The following is a 20,781-nucleotide window of genomic DNA, read 5'->3' as shown; positions in this document are numbered from 1 at the left end:
AAATGAGCTCAAACTGGGGTCGTGCACCACAGGGCAGTGTACTAGGACCCCTGTTGTTTGTTGTCTTTATTAACAATCTCCTAGACATGTTCAAGAACTTTGTGTACATTTTTGCTGACATGAAAATTATGGGTCCAGCTTACAACCAGGATTACTTTGCAATACATTACTTTGTATTACTTTGCAAAAAGGTGCAAAAACTGATCCTCTTAACTACTTCCACAATCATCAGCAAGGCTATGGAATCCATCATCGCAGTTGATGTGAAATCTTTCCTTTTCTCCAACAACCTCATCTCAGATGACCAATTTGGTTTCAGACCAGATCACTCCACCTTGGACATGCTGCTTCTAGTCACCCAGCAATGTATGGGGGCCCTCAAAGTCAGACACGAAATCAGGGCCGTCTCTCTCTCTGGACATATATTGTGCTTTTGATACTGTCTATCATCCTGCCTTGCTGTCCAAACTGATCCCAAAATCCAAAACCATGATCTTTTTTACCCTCGCTAACCAACCACCCCATTCCAATCACTCCTCCTTCCAAATTATTAGTTTTTCCCTCCTGAGAGTTTCCTTCTGTATCCATCTTGTCCACACTAGGTATCCTCTCCTGCCCCTCATTCCTCCACACATCCATTGTTTGTCCAAGTCTCCCTCTATCTTGGCTTTCAATTCTGCTGTTGGTGTCATCCCCCCCCCCCCCTCTCTCTCTCTACTGTTCCCTTTGTCATGTTGTGTCCTGTTTCGTTCAATGTACGACTAATACTAGCTCTTCCACGAGCCTCGACTGCATATACAAAAACTAATCTGGTGGCTAGAAAAATCGGACAGGAAATGGAATCCATCATTCATGCTTGAAGACTTATTAGCACCTTTATTAACTAAAAATCATTGCAGCATAGCTAGCAGCCTACCTAGAGGCTTAGCAAGTCGATAGGGCTTCGATCCATTAGTATGTAGTGGACGCAATAAGCACAGAATGCCTCAGTGTGACCTCTAGTCCCCCTGGCAAGTTTGGTAAAGATTGGATAAATAACGACCGAATGTATCGCGGTCAAAAATCGTCAGACAGACAGATAGACAATCAGACACCAAATAGCTTATTTTAGTATGACAGAAAGAACTAGAACGGCAGTCGGTAGCGTGCAAACGTCCGCCAGGCTGATCAGTTTTACATTTTGTATGAGATGCCTCAGCATAATCATGAGCAAAGCTCTCAATATGGGTCTCTTGAACTTTATTCTTCTCATAATACAGCGCTTGCACACCATAAGGAAGTTGCGAATTTATATTGGCACCGTAGAAACTTGTTGCCTCTTTATGCTGGGCTCTAAAAACGAGTTGCCGTGCTTAGATTATACGGTCGTTCTTCCATTCAAAGACGTTTGGTGAATGAATAAAAGCCGTTAGACCTACTTTCGAACATGGTCTAAATAATCACACACATACACATTACAAAGTATTCCAATGCATAACTCTGGGCTTGACAAACACATCTTGTGGTAACAGTGTTCAAATTAAAGTATATCGATAGGTGAGGGCGAGACTACCGGAAGTAAGCTGTAACACGTGCCCTTTTGTGGTTTGTTTTCAACGTATCCAATCACGTGACTGTTGTCGCAAAGGGTGCACTAACCGGAGGTTACGTAGTTCCGCGGGCGGCTATACAAACATTTCGTATTATTTTTCATAAAACTTTATATTGTTAGAAAGATAATTACTTCTACCTTGGCGGAAAGTTAAAATTTTAAAGATCAGACAAGAATTAAGCGAGTTATGATCAAATAACCTTCACCGTTTCCATAATTTCGGGCTGTAACACGTGCCCTTTTGTGGTTTGTTTTCAACGTATTCAATCACGTGACTGTTGTCGCGAAGGGTGCACTAACCGGAAGTTATGTAGTTCCGCGGGCACCTATACAAATCAGTGGTAATATATAGCACTATTTCCTGATTACGTATGTACACAAACTTGTGAGTTGCGATGCGGTCCTCGCCAAGAACAATGTACTGTATGACCGGAAATGCGTCAGAAATAAATCAAGATACCAGATGATTAAACTTAACATTACCAGTTGCAGTACAAATAAAATGAAAATATATCATACAATGAGGCTATATTTAACAACCACTAATGGCAAATATAATTATGCGATGTTGTCATTTACAGGCCGGATCTGGATTCGGACCTGAACCAAAATCAAATCGGCCCGTTCTTGTCACATAACCAACTGATCCCCCAAGTTTTGTCCTAAATCGTCCACAACCTTTTTGAATATCATGTTATATATCGCTTTTCACCAAATCTCTAAATGTTGAAGAATCACTTAAAAAAAAAAAAATTCTCTTATCAGAATTCCATATTCAGATATTCACCAAAATCTAATCATTTCATCCTTGTAACACCCCCAACCTGTCCACCAAGTTTCGTTCAAATCTGTCCATAACCTTTTGAGATATCGTGCTATGTGTTGGTTTTAGCCCTATTACTCAATGGTGAAAAAACACTTTTAAAATTCTCTGATCTGGATCCGGATTCGGCTCTTAACCAACATTGAATCAAGTCTTCCTTGTCACATATGCAACCTCTCCGCCAAATCTCGTCCGAATCCGTCCATAACTTTTTGAAATATCCTGCTATATATCGTTTTTGGCCCTATTTCCCAATGGATTTGTCTTCTATAGTGTTCAAGTATATAATTCAACTGAAATAAAATAAAGATTTTAAAGGTTGTATAGAAACAAAAACATTTTCAGGAGGTTTACTGACATGTTTCAGGAGGTTTTACATGATTTGTGTTCTACAGTGTTCAAACTATAAAATTCAATTGAAATGAAGCAGTTTCTTCATCAGAGACTGATGTCTGTACACAGATAAACTACATAGAGTGAACCAATTGTTTAACTCCACTTTGTGCTATGCATGTTGGGTAATAAAACTCCATTTGTAACGAGGGTAAATGTAAATAAAGCACGGTGTGTGTACATGTGTTTAATACAACAGGGTGTGTGTACATGGTGTGATACATCAATAAAAACAGGGTACTATTGTTCATGGTGTCATTGTAAACTGGTTTGTTATCACATGTTCCCAGAGAGAAGAACGTGCGATTGGAGGGTGCAAGCAGTGTTCAATGCATGGTGTAATTTTGAAAAAGATCCTTGAGAGAGATTTACATGAGTACACAGAACAGAATGAGCTTAATGCAAAGCAAAATGAGTTAGGGAAATATATGGCTGTTGTACATGCGATAAAGTGGATACTGAGAAGGCAGAAACAAGGTTGAGTGGAGTAATCGTGATGAGGAACCAGTGAGTGGAGCCAGTAGCTCATTCGGCATGAGAAGATCCAGGAGGAAGATCGAATTTTCATAAAAAAATATTTCCTGTAGAAACATCACAGTGGCAACATTATTTCAGAGAATACCGCAAGAGGTGAGGTTACCTTATACTGGCGGAATGCAACACAGTTAATGGTGTGTGTGTGTGCGTGTGTGTGTTTGTTTATAGGTGTGTCTGCATATCAGTTACCTGTACAATATTGGAGAAATATTTGAGTGCGTTCAATATTTCAGAAGTCAGAAGAGGCCGCAACAACTGAGCACAGGCCAAATTGGACAGCAGGGCCGCTCGCTGCCTCTGCCTAGGGAACTGGGAAACAAGGCTCGGTCCGAGACCTATGTACAAGCATCCTCTTTCTCTTAAACATTCCTACAGGTGCTCGTTATCAGCACAGAAGCACGACTTATAATTAACGGTCTTAACTTTCAGGGTGATCAGAAGAAAAGCACGATCCTCATGTCACTGGCCTTATCTTTCATGTTAAGTAAACCCATAGGCCATTGCTTACTTTTAATCATGTGTCATTTTAGGACCATTTGTTGAATGTACAAAATAAAATAACAAAGGTCGACAGTGCAAGCATGTTTATCCCATCAGTAAAGCCACTATTTGTGGGATACGGGACTTGTGGTTAGTTTCTCTGCAACTCAGTGATGATTACAGGGCCTACCCTGAATAGACAAACAGTAAGGAGATGGTTGACGAGCTAGCCTAAAATCAATCCTTGCGTCATAAAACATTTGTTCCGTCATGCAGATACAAAGCCAAGGCACACAACAATGAGATCTGGTCATTTATTTTCATAATATTCCTAACAGAGACAGAGATGTCATATTCCTAACTGTCACATGACCTAAGGTTCTTGCTAACTGGTGGGTGAGTGGAGTCCAAACTTGTATTTATTTAAGAGAGAAAGCACAAGAAATGTACACAAAGCACACTTACATCGTACTGTACACAGCAAAGCAAATTATGACTGGATCTTCTTCTTCTGCTCTTTCACTCACTCTGCTATACCATTTATTTATGGTCAGTCCAATGACATTCACACAAGTCGTTCCCTCCAAACACTAGATTCAGAATTATTGGATGGTTCTATTAGCAAATGCTGCGAAAAATTGTTTGTTAAAAAGAGATGGTTCAATATCCAGAAGTAACCAGTAACTTCCCGAATTCCAGCGTTTTTTCCCCACACAGCTTATAATTTAATTAATATATTACTATTGGTCACCTTTTTACTTTTAATATATTACTATTGGTCACCTTTTTACTTCATTCAACTTTCACAATTAATACATCGTCTCAACAGACATTGTATCTGATGTACCATACTCTGTCATGGAGCATCGTCGGTGCTGCTGAAGGAGTTTCTTCACAAGGGTTAAATGCAGGTTCAATGTAACCATAGGAGCACCAGCATTAAGTTGGACCAACTTGACTCACTGCCAACCATAGGAGCACCAACATCCTGGCCCGGAAGTAGTGGTGGAAAGAGAGTGGCAATTATATGTGTGGGAAAATTACATGCTTGATCAGGGTCACCCAGATAGCTCAGGTGGCAGAGCACTGGTACGGTTCACCAGAGGACCTGGGTTCAATTCCTGGCCTCGGCGTGTAATTTCCCCATGTATGTCGATATATATATATATATATGGGTTATGGGATATATATATATATATATATATGGGACCTGGGTTCAATTCCTCCACACTACGAGCAGGGCATATATATATATATATATATATATACAGTCACGTGAAAAAATAAGTACACCCCATGTAAAGTTTTGACTTTTTCAACATATTTCAACATACAGCTATTTGATCTTCATTTCAACAATATTGATAGATAAAGGTGATATAATATAACAAATATCATGAAACATTTACATTTTGAAGTCCATTGTATAATTTAAATAAACATAAATGCAAATTTCGCATGTGGAAAAAGTAAGTACACCCCTACATTTGTCACTACTTCAAATACCTAAAATTAGAATCAGGTGCACCAGCTCAGGTGCAAATGATTAGAACATCGTTAGAGAGGATCTTGGAGGAACCTGTCTTATTTAAACCTCAGACATTTAGTTTGGTTTGCTCTTTGTTGTTGAAGTGTGCAGCGTCACCATGCCTAGAACAAAATAGCTCTCTGAGGCCTTCAGAAAGAAGGTTATAGATACCTACGAGTCAGGGAAGGGATTTAAAAAGATCTCCAAACAATTTGAAATCAATCATTCAACTGTCCAGAAGATTATCCACAAGTGGAAAAGATTCCAAACAACTGCCAACTTGTTCAGGCCAGGCCGCCCCAGCAAGTGCAGCCCGAGAGTAGACCGCAAGATGCTGAAAGAAGTCTCCAAGAACCCCAGAATGTCATCACGGGACCTACAGTTAGCTCGTCCCACTGTTGATGTCAAAGTGCACGAGACTACCATTAGAAAGAGGCTCCACAAATTTGATCTACATGGGAGGTGTGCCAGGAGGAAACCTTTGCTGTCCAGAAAGAACATCAGGGCAAGACTAAAGTTTGCCAATGAACACCTAGGCAAATACCAGCACTTCTGGAACAATGTGCTCTGGACAGATGAGTCAAAGGTAGAGCTATTTGGCCACAGTATCAGAAGACATGTTTGGCAAAAACCAAAGACAGCATTTGACCACAAGAACCTGATACCAACTGTAAATCATGGTGGTGGAAATATTATGGTTTGGGGCAGCTTTGCTGCATCAGGGCCTGGGCAGCTCACCATCATAGAATCCACTATGAATTCATCATTGTACCAGAGGGTGCTTGAAGATAATGTGAGGCCATCTGTCGGAAAGTTGAAGCTCAATCGAAGGTGGACCTTGGAACATGACAATGACCCTAAACATACCAGTAAATCCACCAAGGAATGGCTGAAAAGAAAGAAATGAAGGGTTCTGGAATGGCCAAGTCAAAGCCCGGATCTAACTCCCATCGAGATGTTGTGGGGGGTTTGAAACGAGCTGTGCATGCAAGAAATTCCTCAAGCATCGCACAGCTGAAAGAATTCTGCATGGAGGAGTGGGCAAAAATTTCTCCAAGTCGATGTCAGAGACTGGTAGGCAGTTATAAGAAACACCTACTTGAGGTTGTTTTTGCCAAAGGGGGCAATACCACCTATTAGAGCCAAGGGTGTACTTACTTTTTCCACATGTGAAATTTGCATTTATGTTTATTTAAATTATACAATGGACTACAAAATGTAAATGTTTCATGATATTTGTCATATTATATCACCTTTATCTATCAATATTGTTGAAATGAAGATCAAATAGCTGTATGTTGAAATATGTTGAAAAAGTCTAAACTTTACATGGGGTGTACTTACTTTTTCACATGACTGTATATATATGTGTATATATATATATATATATATATATATATATATATAACTGTGAGAAATAGTAGAAACTCCACACTACGAGCAGGGCATCTCATTTGCATTAAATAAATAATCGGGAGATTAAATCAGACGCGGACGTAGCTTCAGGACGTCGATCTTTAATTGTCGACAAGCTTTCGACAAACAAAGGTCTTCTTCTTGTTGAACTTGGGGACGACTAAGAAGAAGACCTTTGTTGGTCGAAAGATTGTCGACAATTTTTTTTTTTTTGTATGTCGACAATTAAAGATCGACGTCCTGAAGCTACGTTCGCGTCTGATTTAATCTCTCGATTATATATCTATATATAACCTGATACCTGATATATATATACTGTCATCCCTCGCTATATCGCGCTTCACTTTTCGCGGCTTCGGTACATCGCGGGTTTTTCTCGCTAGTATATGTAAAATTATATATCGGATTTTTCATTATATCGCGGGATTCTGTGGCCTATAGGTATTTTTATTTTTTTAGATTTTAATTATTTTTGCGGTAAAATAAGCATTTTCTAGCCTAAAAAATTAATATTAATATAAATAAAAATATAACATTAATTAAAACCTATATTAAAAGAATATTACAGTACGGTAAATCGAAATAAAATACGCATTATAAATGAGTAGACAAAGAATCGCGCGTATGGAAAACCAAGCTTGGGTTGCTTGCACTAGTTTGCCCAGATGATTTCGTACGCGGCACACTATTGGCAGATGGATGAGATGCGACCAATCAGAGCACGCTGTTCAGTATCCTGCGGTGTTGTGTTTTTGTGCATTTTGTGTAAAATTGTGAAGTTGTTTCAAGCCCTACGATGACGGGTAAACGTTCTGCGTCTTCTAAGGGTTCTGGCACTGAACCTAAGCGCCAGAGGAAGATGCTTAATATCGTAGAGAAGGTGAAACTCCTCGACGTTTTTTTTTTTTTGTATACAAGATCGAGGCTTGTGAAAGAGCGAACATTAATCACACAGAAAGACAAACCGACACATAAAACATATAACATCGGGAGCGGTAGACAAGATGGGGAGAGAGGGGGAAGGACACAAACACAACATTTGAGAGCAGGGACCGAGAGACATGGAGACATCGAGAGATCTGAGAGAGGGCGAGGGCTTTGGGGGGGGGGGGGGAGGGAGGCATGGGAAGGGGGCGGTGGGAGAGGTATAAAACATATGGACACTGCCAGGACTTCCAGGAAAGAAGTTGGAATTTCAAAACAAGGTGGATCTGGGGTGAATTAGCAGGGGTAGAAAAGATCAAGGTTTTTGATGGAGGAAGATAAGAGATGGTGGTGAACAGGTGTTTTAAAGACCTGGAGGGAGGAGTGGGATTGAAGGGAGTGAGGGAGTTTGTTCCAGAGGCGGGAGAAAAGAGGAATGAAAGAGTGAAGGTGAGCAGAGAGCCGAGATTTCGGCAGTTTAACCATCAGAGGGTTGCTGGCAGATCTTGTGCGACCTGTAGGAATATTTGGGGGACAGAGCACAGAGAGAGCTGGGGGTGCGAGGCCGGAGAGGAGTCGGTAGAAGACAGAAAGACCACCTACCTGCCTGCGGTGAGTGAGTGAGAAAGGCCCTCAGAGATAGCTTCATCGCGGGAGATTCCAATAATTCTGAAAGCTTTGGTTTCAACAGCGTGAAGCCGAGCTAGGTGTGAAGCAGGAGCACCGGCCCATAGGGGAGAACAGTATTCCATTGAGCTGCGGATGAAAGCCTTGTATGTGGTGAGGAGCTCAGGTGTGCCGAGGAAGGACTTCGCACGACGGAGGATGCCCAGTCGGCGACTGGCTTTGGAGGCCAGCTTGGAAATGTGGTTTTCCCAAGAAAGATCATGGCAGATAGTGAGACCCAAAAGCTTGAGCGACAGAACTTCTTGGAGAGGATTGTTGAGAAAGTAGATGGGAGGGTTGTCCAGGCGATCTTTTCGGAGAGACAAAGTAAGAGTGTGAGATTTGTCAGGATTGAAAGACATGTTCCACTTGTTTGACCAGTCTGTGATTTTGTCCAAGTCTTCAGAGAGTGAGGAGGCTGCAGACTGCCAATCTGAGGGAAGAGCAATGGAGCGGCAGAGAGTGGAGTCATCAGCAAAGAGATAGAGAGGATTTTCAAGAGAGTCAGAGAGATCATTGATGAAGACCAGAAAAAGCACGGGGCCCAGAACACTGCCTTGGGGAACTCCAACCTGAACAGGAAGAGGAGATGAGAGAAACCCATTCAGGGCCACACGTTGACGACGACTAGAGAGGAAGTCCGCCAGCCATGCGTGGAGATTTCCATGGATACCAAAGGAGGAGAGTTTGGTGAGCAGAGCGGGGTGCCAGACCGTGTCGAAGGCACGTGATATGTCGAGGGAGACAGCTCTAATTTCCTGTTTGGCATTGAGGACCTCCATCCATTGTTGAGACAGCAGAAGCAGCATGTCCAGAGTAGAGTGACCTGGTCTGAAACCAAATTGATGATCAGAGATCAAGCCATTGGAGAAGAGGAAAGATTTCATATCCGAAGCAATGATGGATTCCATGACTTTGCTGATAATTGGGAGAAGGCTGATTGGTCTGTCGTTGCTAGGATCTGTTTTTGAACCTTTTTTGTGCATAGCGGTGATGTTGGCTGATTTCCAAGCAGATGGCAGTTGACCTTGAGCAAAAGAGAGGGTGAAGAGAACAGAGAGAGGGTGAGATAGAGCGGCAGAGCAGGATTTTAGGACCCGTGGGCTGATGCCGTCGGGTCCAGTTGCAGAATCAGAGTCGAGGGTTGACAGAAACTTTTCCACCTTGTCAGGAGGAAAGGACACGGAGTCCAGGAGCAGCAGGGTACGACTGGGTATGGTGGGTACAGAGAGGGATGGGTTTGGGACACAAGATTTAGAGGCAAACACAGAGTTGAGGCATTCAGCTTTTTCACGTGCGGAGTCAGCTGTGTAGCCGGTTGAGGTAAGGGAGGGGATGGAGGGGGAACAAACATCAGAAACGGATTTGACCAGACGCCACCAGGATTTGGAAGAGGGAGACAGATAAGAGAGTTCGGTCTTGAGAACGGAGAGATATTGTTTCCTGGCTCTCCTGAGGGTGGACACACACTTGTTTCGGGCTTTGTGAAAGGAAATGAGATTTCCTTCCGTTGGATTTGCTTTCCAGGAGACGAAGGCAAGTTGTTTCTGGGCAACAGCCTCACCACAAGATTCCGTGTACCATGGACGGGAGGAAGGGTATGACAACTGAAGACGAGATGGGATAAATCTGTGCATGAGAGAGAGCAATTTACTTTGGAAGAATTCCCAGGATGAGTTGATGTCAGAGGTGGTAGAGATGGGAGACCAGTCCAGATGATTGATGGCTGCTTGAAGACCATGCCAGTTGGCCTGAGTGAAATGCCAGACTCGTCGACGCTGAGCAGGCTCCCTGAGGATGGTCAGAGAGATGTCCACTTTAACAAGGACATGATCAGATGATCCGATTGGAGCAGAAGAAGAGCAGCAGACATTTTCAGGGAAGTTAGTCATAACCAAGTCCAGAAGAGAAGATGTTCCGTTGACTGAGATCCGGGTCGGGAAATTGACAGATTGTGTCAGTCCCAGTGAGTCGCAGAAGTCCTTTGCTGAGGAGCCATGGCTGGTGAGAGAGGTACCCACACCCAGCCAACTGGCATGATGACAGTTGAAATCACCACATATGAGGAAGAGAGAGTTGGGATGAGTAGATAGAAGTTGGTCCATATTATCAGACAGCGAGATGGAGATGGAGTCATCACTGTTTGGTGGACGGTACAACACACATATGAACAAGAGGTGGGAGCGAAGGGGAAGCCGTTGCCAGAGGTATACCTGGGGGTGAGGTGGAGAGTAGTGTTTTTGATAGGTTTTTGTGCAGGGCGAGTGAGGAAGAGAGTTTTTGATAAAGATAGCAACCCCACCTCCAGGACGAGGCTCAGGTCTATCATACCGGAGGAGGGAGTAGCCCGGGAGAGATACTAAGGAATCAGAGACATCATAAAGGAGGAAAGTTTCTGTTTAGCAGATCACGTCTGGTTTGACAGAAGCAACCTGTATGGAGAGATCAGTTAAGTTTGAACGAAGGCCCCGGATGTTTGAGGTCCATACCGGTAATGAAGAGGAAGGGGGAGCATCAGATACAGAACAGGGGGGAGGAGGGGTAGGGTAAGATGTGGAAGAGGTGGAAGAGGTAGGGAGAGCTGTTGAAGGTGTGTCAGAGATTTCAGAATAGCTCGGAGAAAGGGAAGGATGGGGCGGACAAAAGGTTTGATGGTGATTGGGTGAGGCACAATGAGGTGTTATTTGAGGAGGGGGAAGAGCGAGGCAGAAGGTTGGGGGAGATGGAGGTGAGAGTTGGAAGGGGGAAGAAGCGGGGAGGACGCTTTGAGGAGGGGGAGGGAGAGGGGGGAAATTGAGAAGCAATGAGGGTGGGGAGATTTGAAGGGGAGGGGTGAGGGGGGAGTTTGGGAGGGAAGGGACAAGGGGAGGGATTTGAAAGGGATGGTATATGGGGGAGATTTGGAGGGGAGGGGTGAGGGAGGAGTCTAGGTGGGGAGGGGCGAGGGGGCGTCTTGGCGGGGAGGGGTGAGGGGGTAGTTTAGGAGGGAGGGGGCAAGGGGGGAGATTTGAAAGGGATGGGTGATGGGGAAGATTTGGAGGGGAGGGGTTATGGGGAAGATTTGGAGGGGAGGGGTGAGATTGGATTTTAGAAAGTGTACGATTTATGGGAAACGAACATTTATTGCAAAATGAGTTTCTTGTGACCTTCGAGTTAAAAATACGTTTAAGGACGCTGGATGGAGGATGGAGTGCAGGAGAGTTTAGGGAATGTAGAAAAAAGGCACTATAGGAGATGGATATTTTTTTTGGGATGAATTGATTTGGTGAGCAAGTCGAAAGCAGCCTTTTAAAGAAGAAGAAGAAAAAGGTGTTATAAAATATGACGGAATACATAACTTGAGGGGAAAGTGTAAACATTGAAGGTTAATAACAGTGAAAACTATCTGGGGAAATGGGGGAGAAACACGTGGTCAAAGAACGAACGAACGAATAAGAATGAATAAACGAATGAGAACAGAGAAGGAAATGTTTTTTTTTTTTTTTTTTGAGTTGAGATTTACACAAGGAAGTAGGCTATGGGTGAAAAGCCTGGGAATACAGAGAACGAAAGTTATTGGATCACAAACGACGGACCGCTGAGAGAAAAAACAAAGCCTCAAGGTTGTACAGTGTACACTGTACAAAGCCTCAAGACACGACACGAATTAACACGATTTTCAATACAGGTATGAAAGATTTGCACCGAAAAATCTTCGTCGGGACACAATATACGTACAACACCATAAATAAATACAGTTTTAACGAAAATACAAATGGGAACAATCACTTAACTTCGATTTCAAATCGTTCGCGACGCGGCAAAGGCCTTGCTCGCGACACGGCAAACAGACGATCAATTTATGAAAGATAAACACCGAGAAACAACCAAAGTTGCACACAATAACTTCACACACCGAAAGATAAATACAGTTTCGACAAAATACAATTGTGAACAGACTTAACTTCGAAAAACGTGGAGACCGTGTGGAGCTTCGAAAATCCCTCCCACCGTCTCCGAGATGTTAAAGAAAGGGAGAAGCTTTGCGGCTGTAGGCCGCCATTACGGGCTCAATTAATCTACGGTCCGGTACATTAAGAAGGACGAAAAGAATATAAGGGCGACGGCAGCAGTGTCCTTTAACCAGACAGCGAAAAGGGTGGTAACTTCATGCAATATGGCCATTGTAAGGATGGAGTCTGCATTGGTTTATAAGAGTATGGGGAGGGTTTTGAAAGGCTTAAAATATATAAAAAGAATAAAATAAATATATGGTTTCTACTTCGCGGATTTTCACCTATCACGGGGGGTTCTGGAACGTAACCCCCGCGATAAACGAGGGATGACTGTATATATATATATATATATATATATATATATATATATATATATATATATATACTCAGAGGCAAAAGTTAGTGTGACATGGAATTTTTTCATTGGTAATCTTGTGAATGAATTTTTGGATTTGAACCAGAGAAAGAGTGTGTTAAAATGGTCGAAGAAACGCAACCAAGCAGTTGTTGTTCGAATTGCATGAAATTTGCAAGAAGCATGACATATTCGAGAAAAATGGCCAGCAATGTTCACTTTAAAAGGCCAGACAACCAGACGCTTATCATTTCCACTCAATGCAGTCTTAAGAAGTGCAGAAGTCAGAAAAACACCTCGATTCATCGTTCTGGAACAAGTTCGACATGCCACGCCTCGGGGAAAATGACAGATGGAGAGCTCTAGGTATGCTTCAGTCTGGTACCTCGCAGCGTGATGTTGCTCGTCGATTCAACGTCCATAGAAACACCATTTGGCACAGCTTCACCGAGCTGACGGTAGGACACGTGTCTAGAGGTGCACAGGTGAACGTTACATCAGGCCATGTGTTCTGGAAGGGGATCGTTTTGGAGGTGGGGGCGTTATGATCTGGGGTGGGATAACAGCTGCAGCAAGAACGCCAATGATTGTGATTGAGGGGAACTTGAATGCTGTGAGGTACCGAGACGAGATTTTGCAAATGGCCGCTTTACCGTTTTTGCAACAGAACGGCCCTAGAGTGACGTTTCAACACGATAATGCCAGACCACACGTTGCTCGAGTTGTACAGCAGTATCTTAATCAGAACAATGTTAATGTGTTACCCTGGCCTGCAAGATCCCCTGATTTGTCACCCATTGAACACGACTGGGATGAAATGGAGCGACGTTTACGACGTCATCCGAATCCTCCAAAAACGCTGCAGGAACTCCACCAAATCCTTCCTCGGATATGGAATGATCTTCCCAAGGACTTTCATCGACGTTTAGTGGCCTCAATGAGGCGAAGGTGCCAGGCCTGCACCAATGCACAAGGTGGACACACTCGCTACTGACTGTGTGAACTTGCTTGTGAACCCCCTCTTGTGTTGTGGCTCATTTGCATATGCCAGGTGCACTGTTCTTATGGACTGTTGATCGTTACCATACCTTGAAACATTTGTCTTTCCATGTAATAACATTTCATTCGTGGCAGTAAAAGTTTAACACTGATTCTGTTTGTTGTTTGTGTGTCACAATAACTTTTGCCTTTGAGTATATATATATATCTTTTTTGACAGTTATATCCTTATTATGTGTATTAGCGTAAGGCTGTGTCTTCCATTAATTGAAATACTCCATTGCACCAGTGAAAGAGAATAGATCCCCTTTCCTTCCCATCCCCAAAATCTCCATTTCATATTACATCCCCTCTCGTCATTGCCGAGCCTCGATTGCCCATATTACCTCCCCTCCAATAACCGCCATTGACCACGAGGCTCGAGTCGGGGAAGAAAGGCTTTCCATTCGTCCAGGCACCTCGGCACCTCACGTTCCAGGCACCTCGTCAGAGGGGAGGAGGGGCGTGCCCGCCCGTCGTCATCCAGGGCGGAGCCCGAGGGTCGCGCGACCAACCATGAGCCAGGGGTTTGGCTAGAGAGGGCGGAGGAAGAGCGATCGGGGAGGTTCGCAAAGGTTGAGGGGCGGGGGCCTATATAACCCAAGGCAGGGCGTGTCCAGGGGGAGATGCGTTTTTACAGAGGAGAGCAGAAGACAGAAAGGCCTGGAGAGATGCACTCTGAGTTGGTCGCAAGGAGTTGGTCGCAAGGAGTTGGTCGCAAGGAGTTGGTCACAAGGAGTTGGTCTGAGTCGGTTGCCAGAGGAGGGTCAGTGGTTGCGTTGGTTGCGGTGGTAAGGAGTCGGTGGTCAGTTGGTTGCGGTGAGGAGTCGGTGGTGAGGAGTGAGTGAACCAAGAAAGAGTTGAGGGTTTGGACCAGACGAGTGGGACAAGGCCTGGCAAAGCACGCGACGTACACAGCAGCCAAAACAGCAGCCAAAACAGCAGCGTGGGGCCTGGCCTGAACGGCGGCTGCTAAACGCGCCGGTTGTGCTGCGGGACCCCCTTGGACCTCCCTCTCCCTCCAGCCATCCACCTTCATTCCATTCCATCCTTCTTGTATACGTGAGTTTGTTTTGTTTGTTCTGTCCTGGGAATAAGTTAAGTCTGTAGATAAGCTAGTATTTGCACTGTGTCACCTGCGTCTTATGTGTTGTAAATAAACGTGACTGCTTGCTTTTTGCTTGTGTGTAAATAATAATAAACCCAGTCACTCTTCTGTCCGTCTTCTCGTTTTATTCCTTTTCCTCTTTGCATTCGGTCGTTTTAGTCTTTTCCAGATTGGGCAGCTACGGTGCGATACGGCCAAAGTTCGGGTGGAATCGGGTAAGTTTGTTAGGTCGCGGTCACCAACCGCTCGGTCTACAACATCTAACCGCGATCTGTAACAATTGGTGTTGGGAGTGGGATTCGGAGCCCGAACCAAATTTAAAAAAAAAAAACATCTAGAAAAAATTTGGTCAAAAATTTGGAGCGGCCGAAATTTGTTTTGTTTTACAAAACCTGAACTTTGAAATCGCGCCATGGCTGGTCAAGGCGACGGGATGCCGGTGGGAGAGATAGAGGGTTTAGGAGTAACCCAGGATCAAATGGAGGGGAGCAATGAGGAGGCGGTTGAGGGAGTATCAGGTGCACAAAATGGCGCTCTCGCGCACGTGGTTACAGCGGCACCAAATTTAGCAACGCCCATGGTCGCGGTAGTCGAACCCGAGATGCCAATGGATTTGAACCTGTTTATGAAACAGATGATGGCCTTTATGGTAAAAACAGACGATAATTTCAAAGGGATGGAAAACAGGATAGGGGGCCAAATGGGGGTAATGGGGAACCGGATGGATGCTCAGGGTGAGCGATTGGAGGGCCAAATGGGGGTAATGAGGGACGGAGCGAGGGCTGATAGTGAGCGATTGGGGGGCGAAATGGGGGGCAAAATGGGAGAAATGGGGGAACGGCTAGAAGCTAAATTTGAGGGGTTAGACAATGGGTTAGAGGGGGTGAAAAATGGGTTAATGGGGTTAGAAAATAGGATGGAAGACAAATTGCGGGAAATAGGGGAGCAATCCGCCCGGGAAATCGAACAGATGGGGAACCAGATGGAGGAGATACGACGAGGTGTAAGTGAGGAGGTCTCGGGGCTACGCGAGGAGGTAAAGCGAGGTGAGAAGCGTATGGAGAAAGAAGTGAGAAATAATACGGCAAAGTTACAAGGGGGAATAGAAGATCTGACGGAGGAGGTGGAACAGCTGACAGAGGGACAAACGAAGTTAGTGGAGCAGGTTCAAAGGAACACTGCAGTACTCGGAGGGTTAAAGGCGACACAAAAAGAAATTAAAAATGACTTGATAGCGACACAGAGGCAATGTCAGATGGTACGTGAGGAACTGACAATGAGGGTGGACGAGGTGACAGAGATAATGGAGACAAAGGACCGGCAGGTGAGGATGCACATAGAGACGGTCACGGTAGCCTTAGAGGACGAACTTGAGGAGACGCACCGAGAAATAAAAGAGGTTAAACAAAAATTAGAGGAAGTGGAAGAAGAGGTGAGGGAAATTAAGAAGGGACGAACAGAAACTAAAAGAGAAATCCAGGAGGAGGTGATGGAATATGTGCAAGGTCGGTGCTCAACTCATGATGTGATGCTCACTAACCAAATAAAAAGTTTGCAGGTGGCAGACGAGGTGCGACGACGAAGTACAGAGGTGAGTGGCAATGTATATGATGTGAGGGGAGATTCAGTCGGCTTGGGGATTGGTTTGGATCCGGGTGTTCGTGAGAGGCCGTTGGTGAAGTGTGCGACAGGTCAGGTGTGCGAAAAAAGAGGTGTGCGAGAATGTCCGACCATGGGGTGTGTGAGGAAAAAGTGCACGCCGAGGAGTGAGTGTGCCGTCAGGAGCGAGTTGGTCGAAGCGCGTGTGCGAGGGGGCACAGGGAAGCGCGGTGTGGTGAGTGTTACGGAGGAAGTAACGAAAAAGTGTGCGCAAGAGGATGCGCGAGAAAGGTGTGTAACGGACGGGTGCATGGGGAAAGCGCATGCTGTCAAGAGTAAGGGAGAATGCATGCCTGTGGTGAGTGTTACAGAGGGTGTAACGGGACAATGCGCGGAAGAGTGTGCGCGAGAAAGGTGTGTAACGGACGGGTGCATGAGGAAAGAGTGTGCTGTCGAGAGTAAGGGTGAGTGCGCGACCGAGAGTGGAGGTGAGAGTAGTGAGAGTGACACGGAGCGTGAGTTGGTTGTGGCAGGTGAGCGAGGATGTACACCTGGAATGGAAGGATGCACACCTGGAATGGTAGAGCGTGAGTGGGAATGCACGCTGGAATTGGTCGTGAGGCACGTGGTTGGGTGTGCGGGTGAGAGCACACCTGTGATTGTCACAAAGGAGGTGACCGAGAAAGGGGCGCGAAGAGGTGTGTTGGTGAGGTGTGCGAGCGACGAATGTGTGCCAAGGTGTTCGGTGGTCAGGTGTGTGACCAAGTCGGCGAGCGGAATGAGTGTACCGAGGTGTGTAAGGAAAGGTACGAGGAGCATTGGAACGGCTGCATGTATGAGCAAGAAAGGGGTAGCGTATGCATGTAAGCGTCCAGGTGAAGCATCAACGGTAACCGGTTTAGCGGTTAGAGCGACTTATAGCCGAATCGGGCCCTCGGTGCGTGCCGGGCTTCGCGTGCCGCGAGAACCAGCGGGGATCCGAGCCACGGCGGGGTCGAAAGGACCGCCGTGCGCGATCCACGCTGGGCCTCGCGTGGAACGGCCGCGTCCGGGCTCCACTAGGCGGAGCGGGCAGCCCGATAGGACGGGTCGTCATGGCGACCACTTTCTATTGAGACGTGCCGGCAGGTCGAGATCGGGACATTGGATGGCTCCACGCCGAGGTGGTGCGTGGGATCTCGGCCCGGGTAAGCCCCCGCCCCTGCCCCGAATGCGGGACGCATCCAGCCGCCGGCACAAAAGAATCCGCGTTCATTGCTCGGCTGTACGAAGCCGGGCTGTAGACGTGAATTGGCGCACCGAGAGGATGTAATAAGTAGACGGGTGATGAGGATAGTGTTTTGGCCCCGAAATTAGAAAAAAGCAAAATTTGATGATGGTATGGGTAGAATTGGCAGTAAATGGAAAATTTTTGAATTGGTTGGAATTTGGACGAGCAAAATTTATAGTGAGAGACCCCCGATGTGGTGGGATGGCAAATCCACCATCCCTCACAGGTGGGGGCAAAGGAGCTATAGATTATGGGGTGGCTATGACAACCGAGCCAGGGAGGGCTTGGATATTGGTAGGGATCTAGCGAAGATGACATTAGGTAACGTTAAGATTAGTTAGTGACTGATACCTGTAGTGGGGACGCAGGTAGTTTAGTGTGGATGATAATGACGTGGGAGCGCAATAGTTTAAAGGGACGACTGGGAAGCGCAAGTTTCAGAGGGGAGTAGTTAGCTGAGATGATGCCGTGTGTTTGAGAATTGAACAGGTGTGATTGCACAGGTGTGCAACTGAACAGGTGTGTGGAGCAGTGTATGAGGGAGTAGTGGTGATTGCGTGTTGTGTTGACCAAATGGTCCAGGAAGAGGAGGAGGGTGCAGGTGGCACCAGGTAGGATTGCACAGGTGTGCAACGACAGGTGAATGAAAGACAGGTGTATGGAATAAATGGTATGGAGTATTGGAATGGATGGTCGTGGAGTGAATATGGTGGAAATTGTGGAGTGGAGTGGATGGTGCGAAGGTGTGATGGGGGAAGAGTGGACCCCCATCACGGATACCCGGGGCGGGTAGTGTAAGTGTTAGGTAGAGGGTACAGGTAAATTGTGGTTGGATATTGGCATCTGTGGTGCGAGGTGAAAGAATGGTATTTGGATGGGTGCATTAGTGTTGTGGAAATGGCTGGGCGTGTAGCCTGTTAGTGTGTGTAGTTGGTTGGGCACTCCACCACTGTGAGGATGTCGGCCAGGTGAGGCCGCAGGTGGGCTCTGGGAGCCGGTAGTAGTGGATGGGGCCCGAGGATCCGGAGGACGGACCCGGGTAGCCCAGTGCCAGAGGGCACCGAGAGGGGTGACAGAGCCAGGAGGGGCCTGCCCCAGTTAGATAGGTTAGGGTGAGGAGCTAGGTAAGCTCGGGTGGCAACTACAGTGGTGGAGGTGTGCAGGTGGGTAGACCTGCTGGGAGAGTTACACGTCGCAGCCCAGAAATTGTGCGAGGGCACCGGGAGATGAATCGGGGGAGTGAGACCCCAAATTGAGAAGCACCACAGTTTGGTCAATGGGAATTGGTTTTTAGAACCCATGGTGTAAGTTGGCCAATGGATTGGCAGGGGAAGACCCCGGGTAGTGTAAAGTGTGTTAATGTCATTTAGAAAGTAGTTAGGATGAAGTCTCCTCGCACCATCTGCATCCACTCACCTGAGGTGACAGGTACTCCACACCATGCCATGTTTTGATTATTTTTATGATGCAAATGTTTGGATTGTGAGACGCATCATGACGTGGGTGTGACATTGTGCGTAATTCCATCTCTCCCTCCTTATGAGGATTGATGATGAATTGGTGATGGCAAATTTTGAAGTAGAGGGATTGTGGAGACGAATTTGGTATAGGGGAAATATGGGGAAGACGTGACAGTAGTGACGAATTTGTAAATGTGTAGATTTTTGTACATATGGGGTAAGGGCAAGGGTAGGGTAGGTGACAGGGGGGTGACGTACGGTAGGGACGAGCTTTCTCACTTCGCCCTCCGTACGCATTTCGCCTTGCATTGCCTTATTGATGTGTACCCTTGTGACCTTACCCCTCGCTCAATTGTCTTTCCCCTTTTGTCTCCCACATGACCTGTGCGCCATTGGGTGCCGAGGGGAGCGTGCGTGGGTCGGCCATTGTGCGCCCGAAATTCCCAGAACCAGCTGTCTGCATCGATGCACCACATTATGGACCACATGCCTGTGGCCGAGCACCACTTATGGACCCCATGGGTTGGGGCATGGCCCCTCTGCTGGAACCGGCCATGAGGGCCTGAAATCTTGCTGGCGGACCTTGGCCACAGGGCACCGATGCCCCACAGGTGAACCACACGTCGGCCCTGTGGGCCATAAATAAAATAAATAAAAAGGACACATTGGGTGCAAGTTTTAATACAAATAGGCCGCCAGTAAGCAAAGCAAAATGAAAATGACAACATCTGGAAGACAAATAATAATCACCAGCAGAGGGAGCCGAAGAGCAAGAGATCACCTGCAGGGTTAGGGGTTGTTGATTTTATTTTTATGGAACACTGATGAACAATGTGACTGCACCGATTGGTGCTTGGGTGTGTATTGGTGCGTTTTTGGGTGCGTTCATGGTGCGTCGATGCAGAGCAGACTGTCTCCCCCCCCAGAAAGAACAATCACAGGTCCTGGGTTAGTTTTGTAAATAAAAATAGCGTCATTGTAAATAATGCTTCCCACCGTCAGTGTATAGTTTGAAGACCATTCCGCAATTCGGTTAACTGTGGGCATAAGTCTGTTAGGCAGGGTGCAATGGAGCAGCGGGACACATTTATTTATGTTTTAAAACTGTCGCACTCAGGGTCAGGTTAAAAGTAGAGGGAACTACACCTACGTGCCACACTAAGGTAAAAGTTATAGGCCCGGGACGTGCCTAAGGGGAGGAGGGTGCAGTGTTGTGGATATGAGAATGTTTTTTTATTTTATTGTTGTGGTAAAATGTTGTTGTAAAAGGTTGTTGTAAAATATCACCCCTCCTCCCTCCGTTTGTGGTTGTATAAAGGTCAAAGGGCGTTCCCGTAGTTAGTCCATAAAACATACATGCAGGACACGATATATCTTTTTTGACAGTTATATCCTTATTATGTGTATTAGCTTAAGGCTGTGTCTTCCATTAATTGAAATACTCCATTGCACCAGTGAAAGAGAATAGATCCCCTTTCCTTCCCATCCCCAAAATCTCCATTTCATATTACATCCCCTCTCGTCATTGCCGAGCCTCGATTGCCCATATTACCTCCCCTCCAATAACCGCCATTGACCACAAGGCTCGAGTCGGGGAA

The 20,781-nt window shown here is 45.8% G+C and overlaps 1 protein-coding gene across 1 annotated transcript in view; it reads right to left on the bottom strand.

Annotated features, from left to right (window-relative positions):
* Positions 1-2,697: 2,697 nt before the first annotated feature.
* LOC137415244 (uncharacterized) overlaps positions 2,698-20,781 on the bottom strand; it is a 63,044-nt gene continuing 44,960 nt past the window's right edge. Inside the window, exons 7-8 of the mRNA XM_078775312.1 lie at positions 3,534-3,653; positions 2,698-3,388 (exon numbers count right to left, since the gene is read on the bottom strand). Coding sequence (XP_078631438.1) covers positions 3,224-3,388; positions 3,534-3,653 — 285 coding nt within the window. The 3' untranslated portion in view covers positions 2,698-3,223. The remainder of the gene's footprint in view (positions 3,389-3,533; positions 3,654-20,781) is intronic.

This window comes from Myxine glutinosa, chromosome 4, assembly GCF_964187855.1.
Source record: "Myxine glutinosa chromosome 4, kmMyxGlut1.1, whole genome shotgun sequence".
Lineage (NCBI taxonomy): Eukaryota > Metazoa > Chordata > Myxini > Myxiniformes > Myxinidae > Myxine > Myxine glutinosa.
Note: the sequence above shows the minus strand (reverse complement) of the source record. Positions and strands in the feature narration are given on the sequence as shown.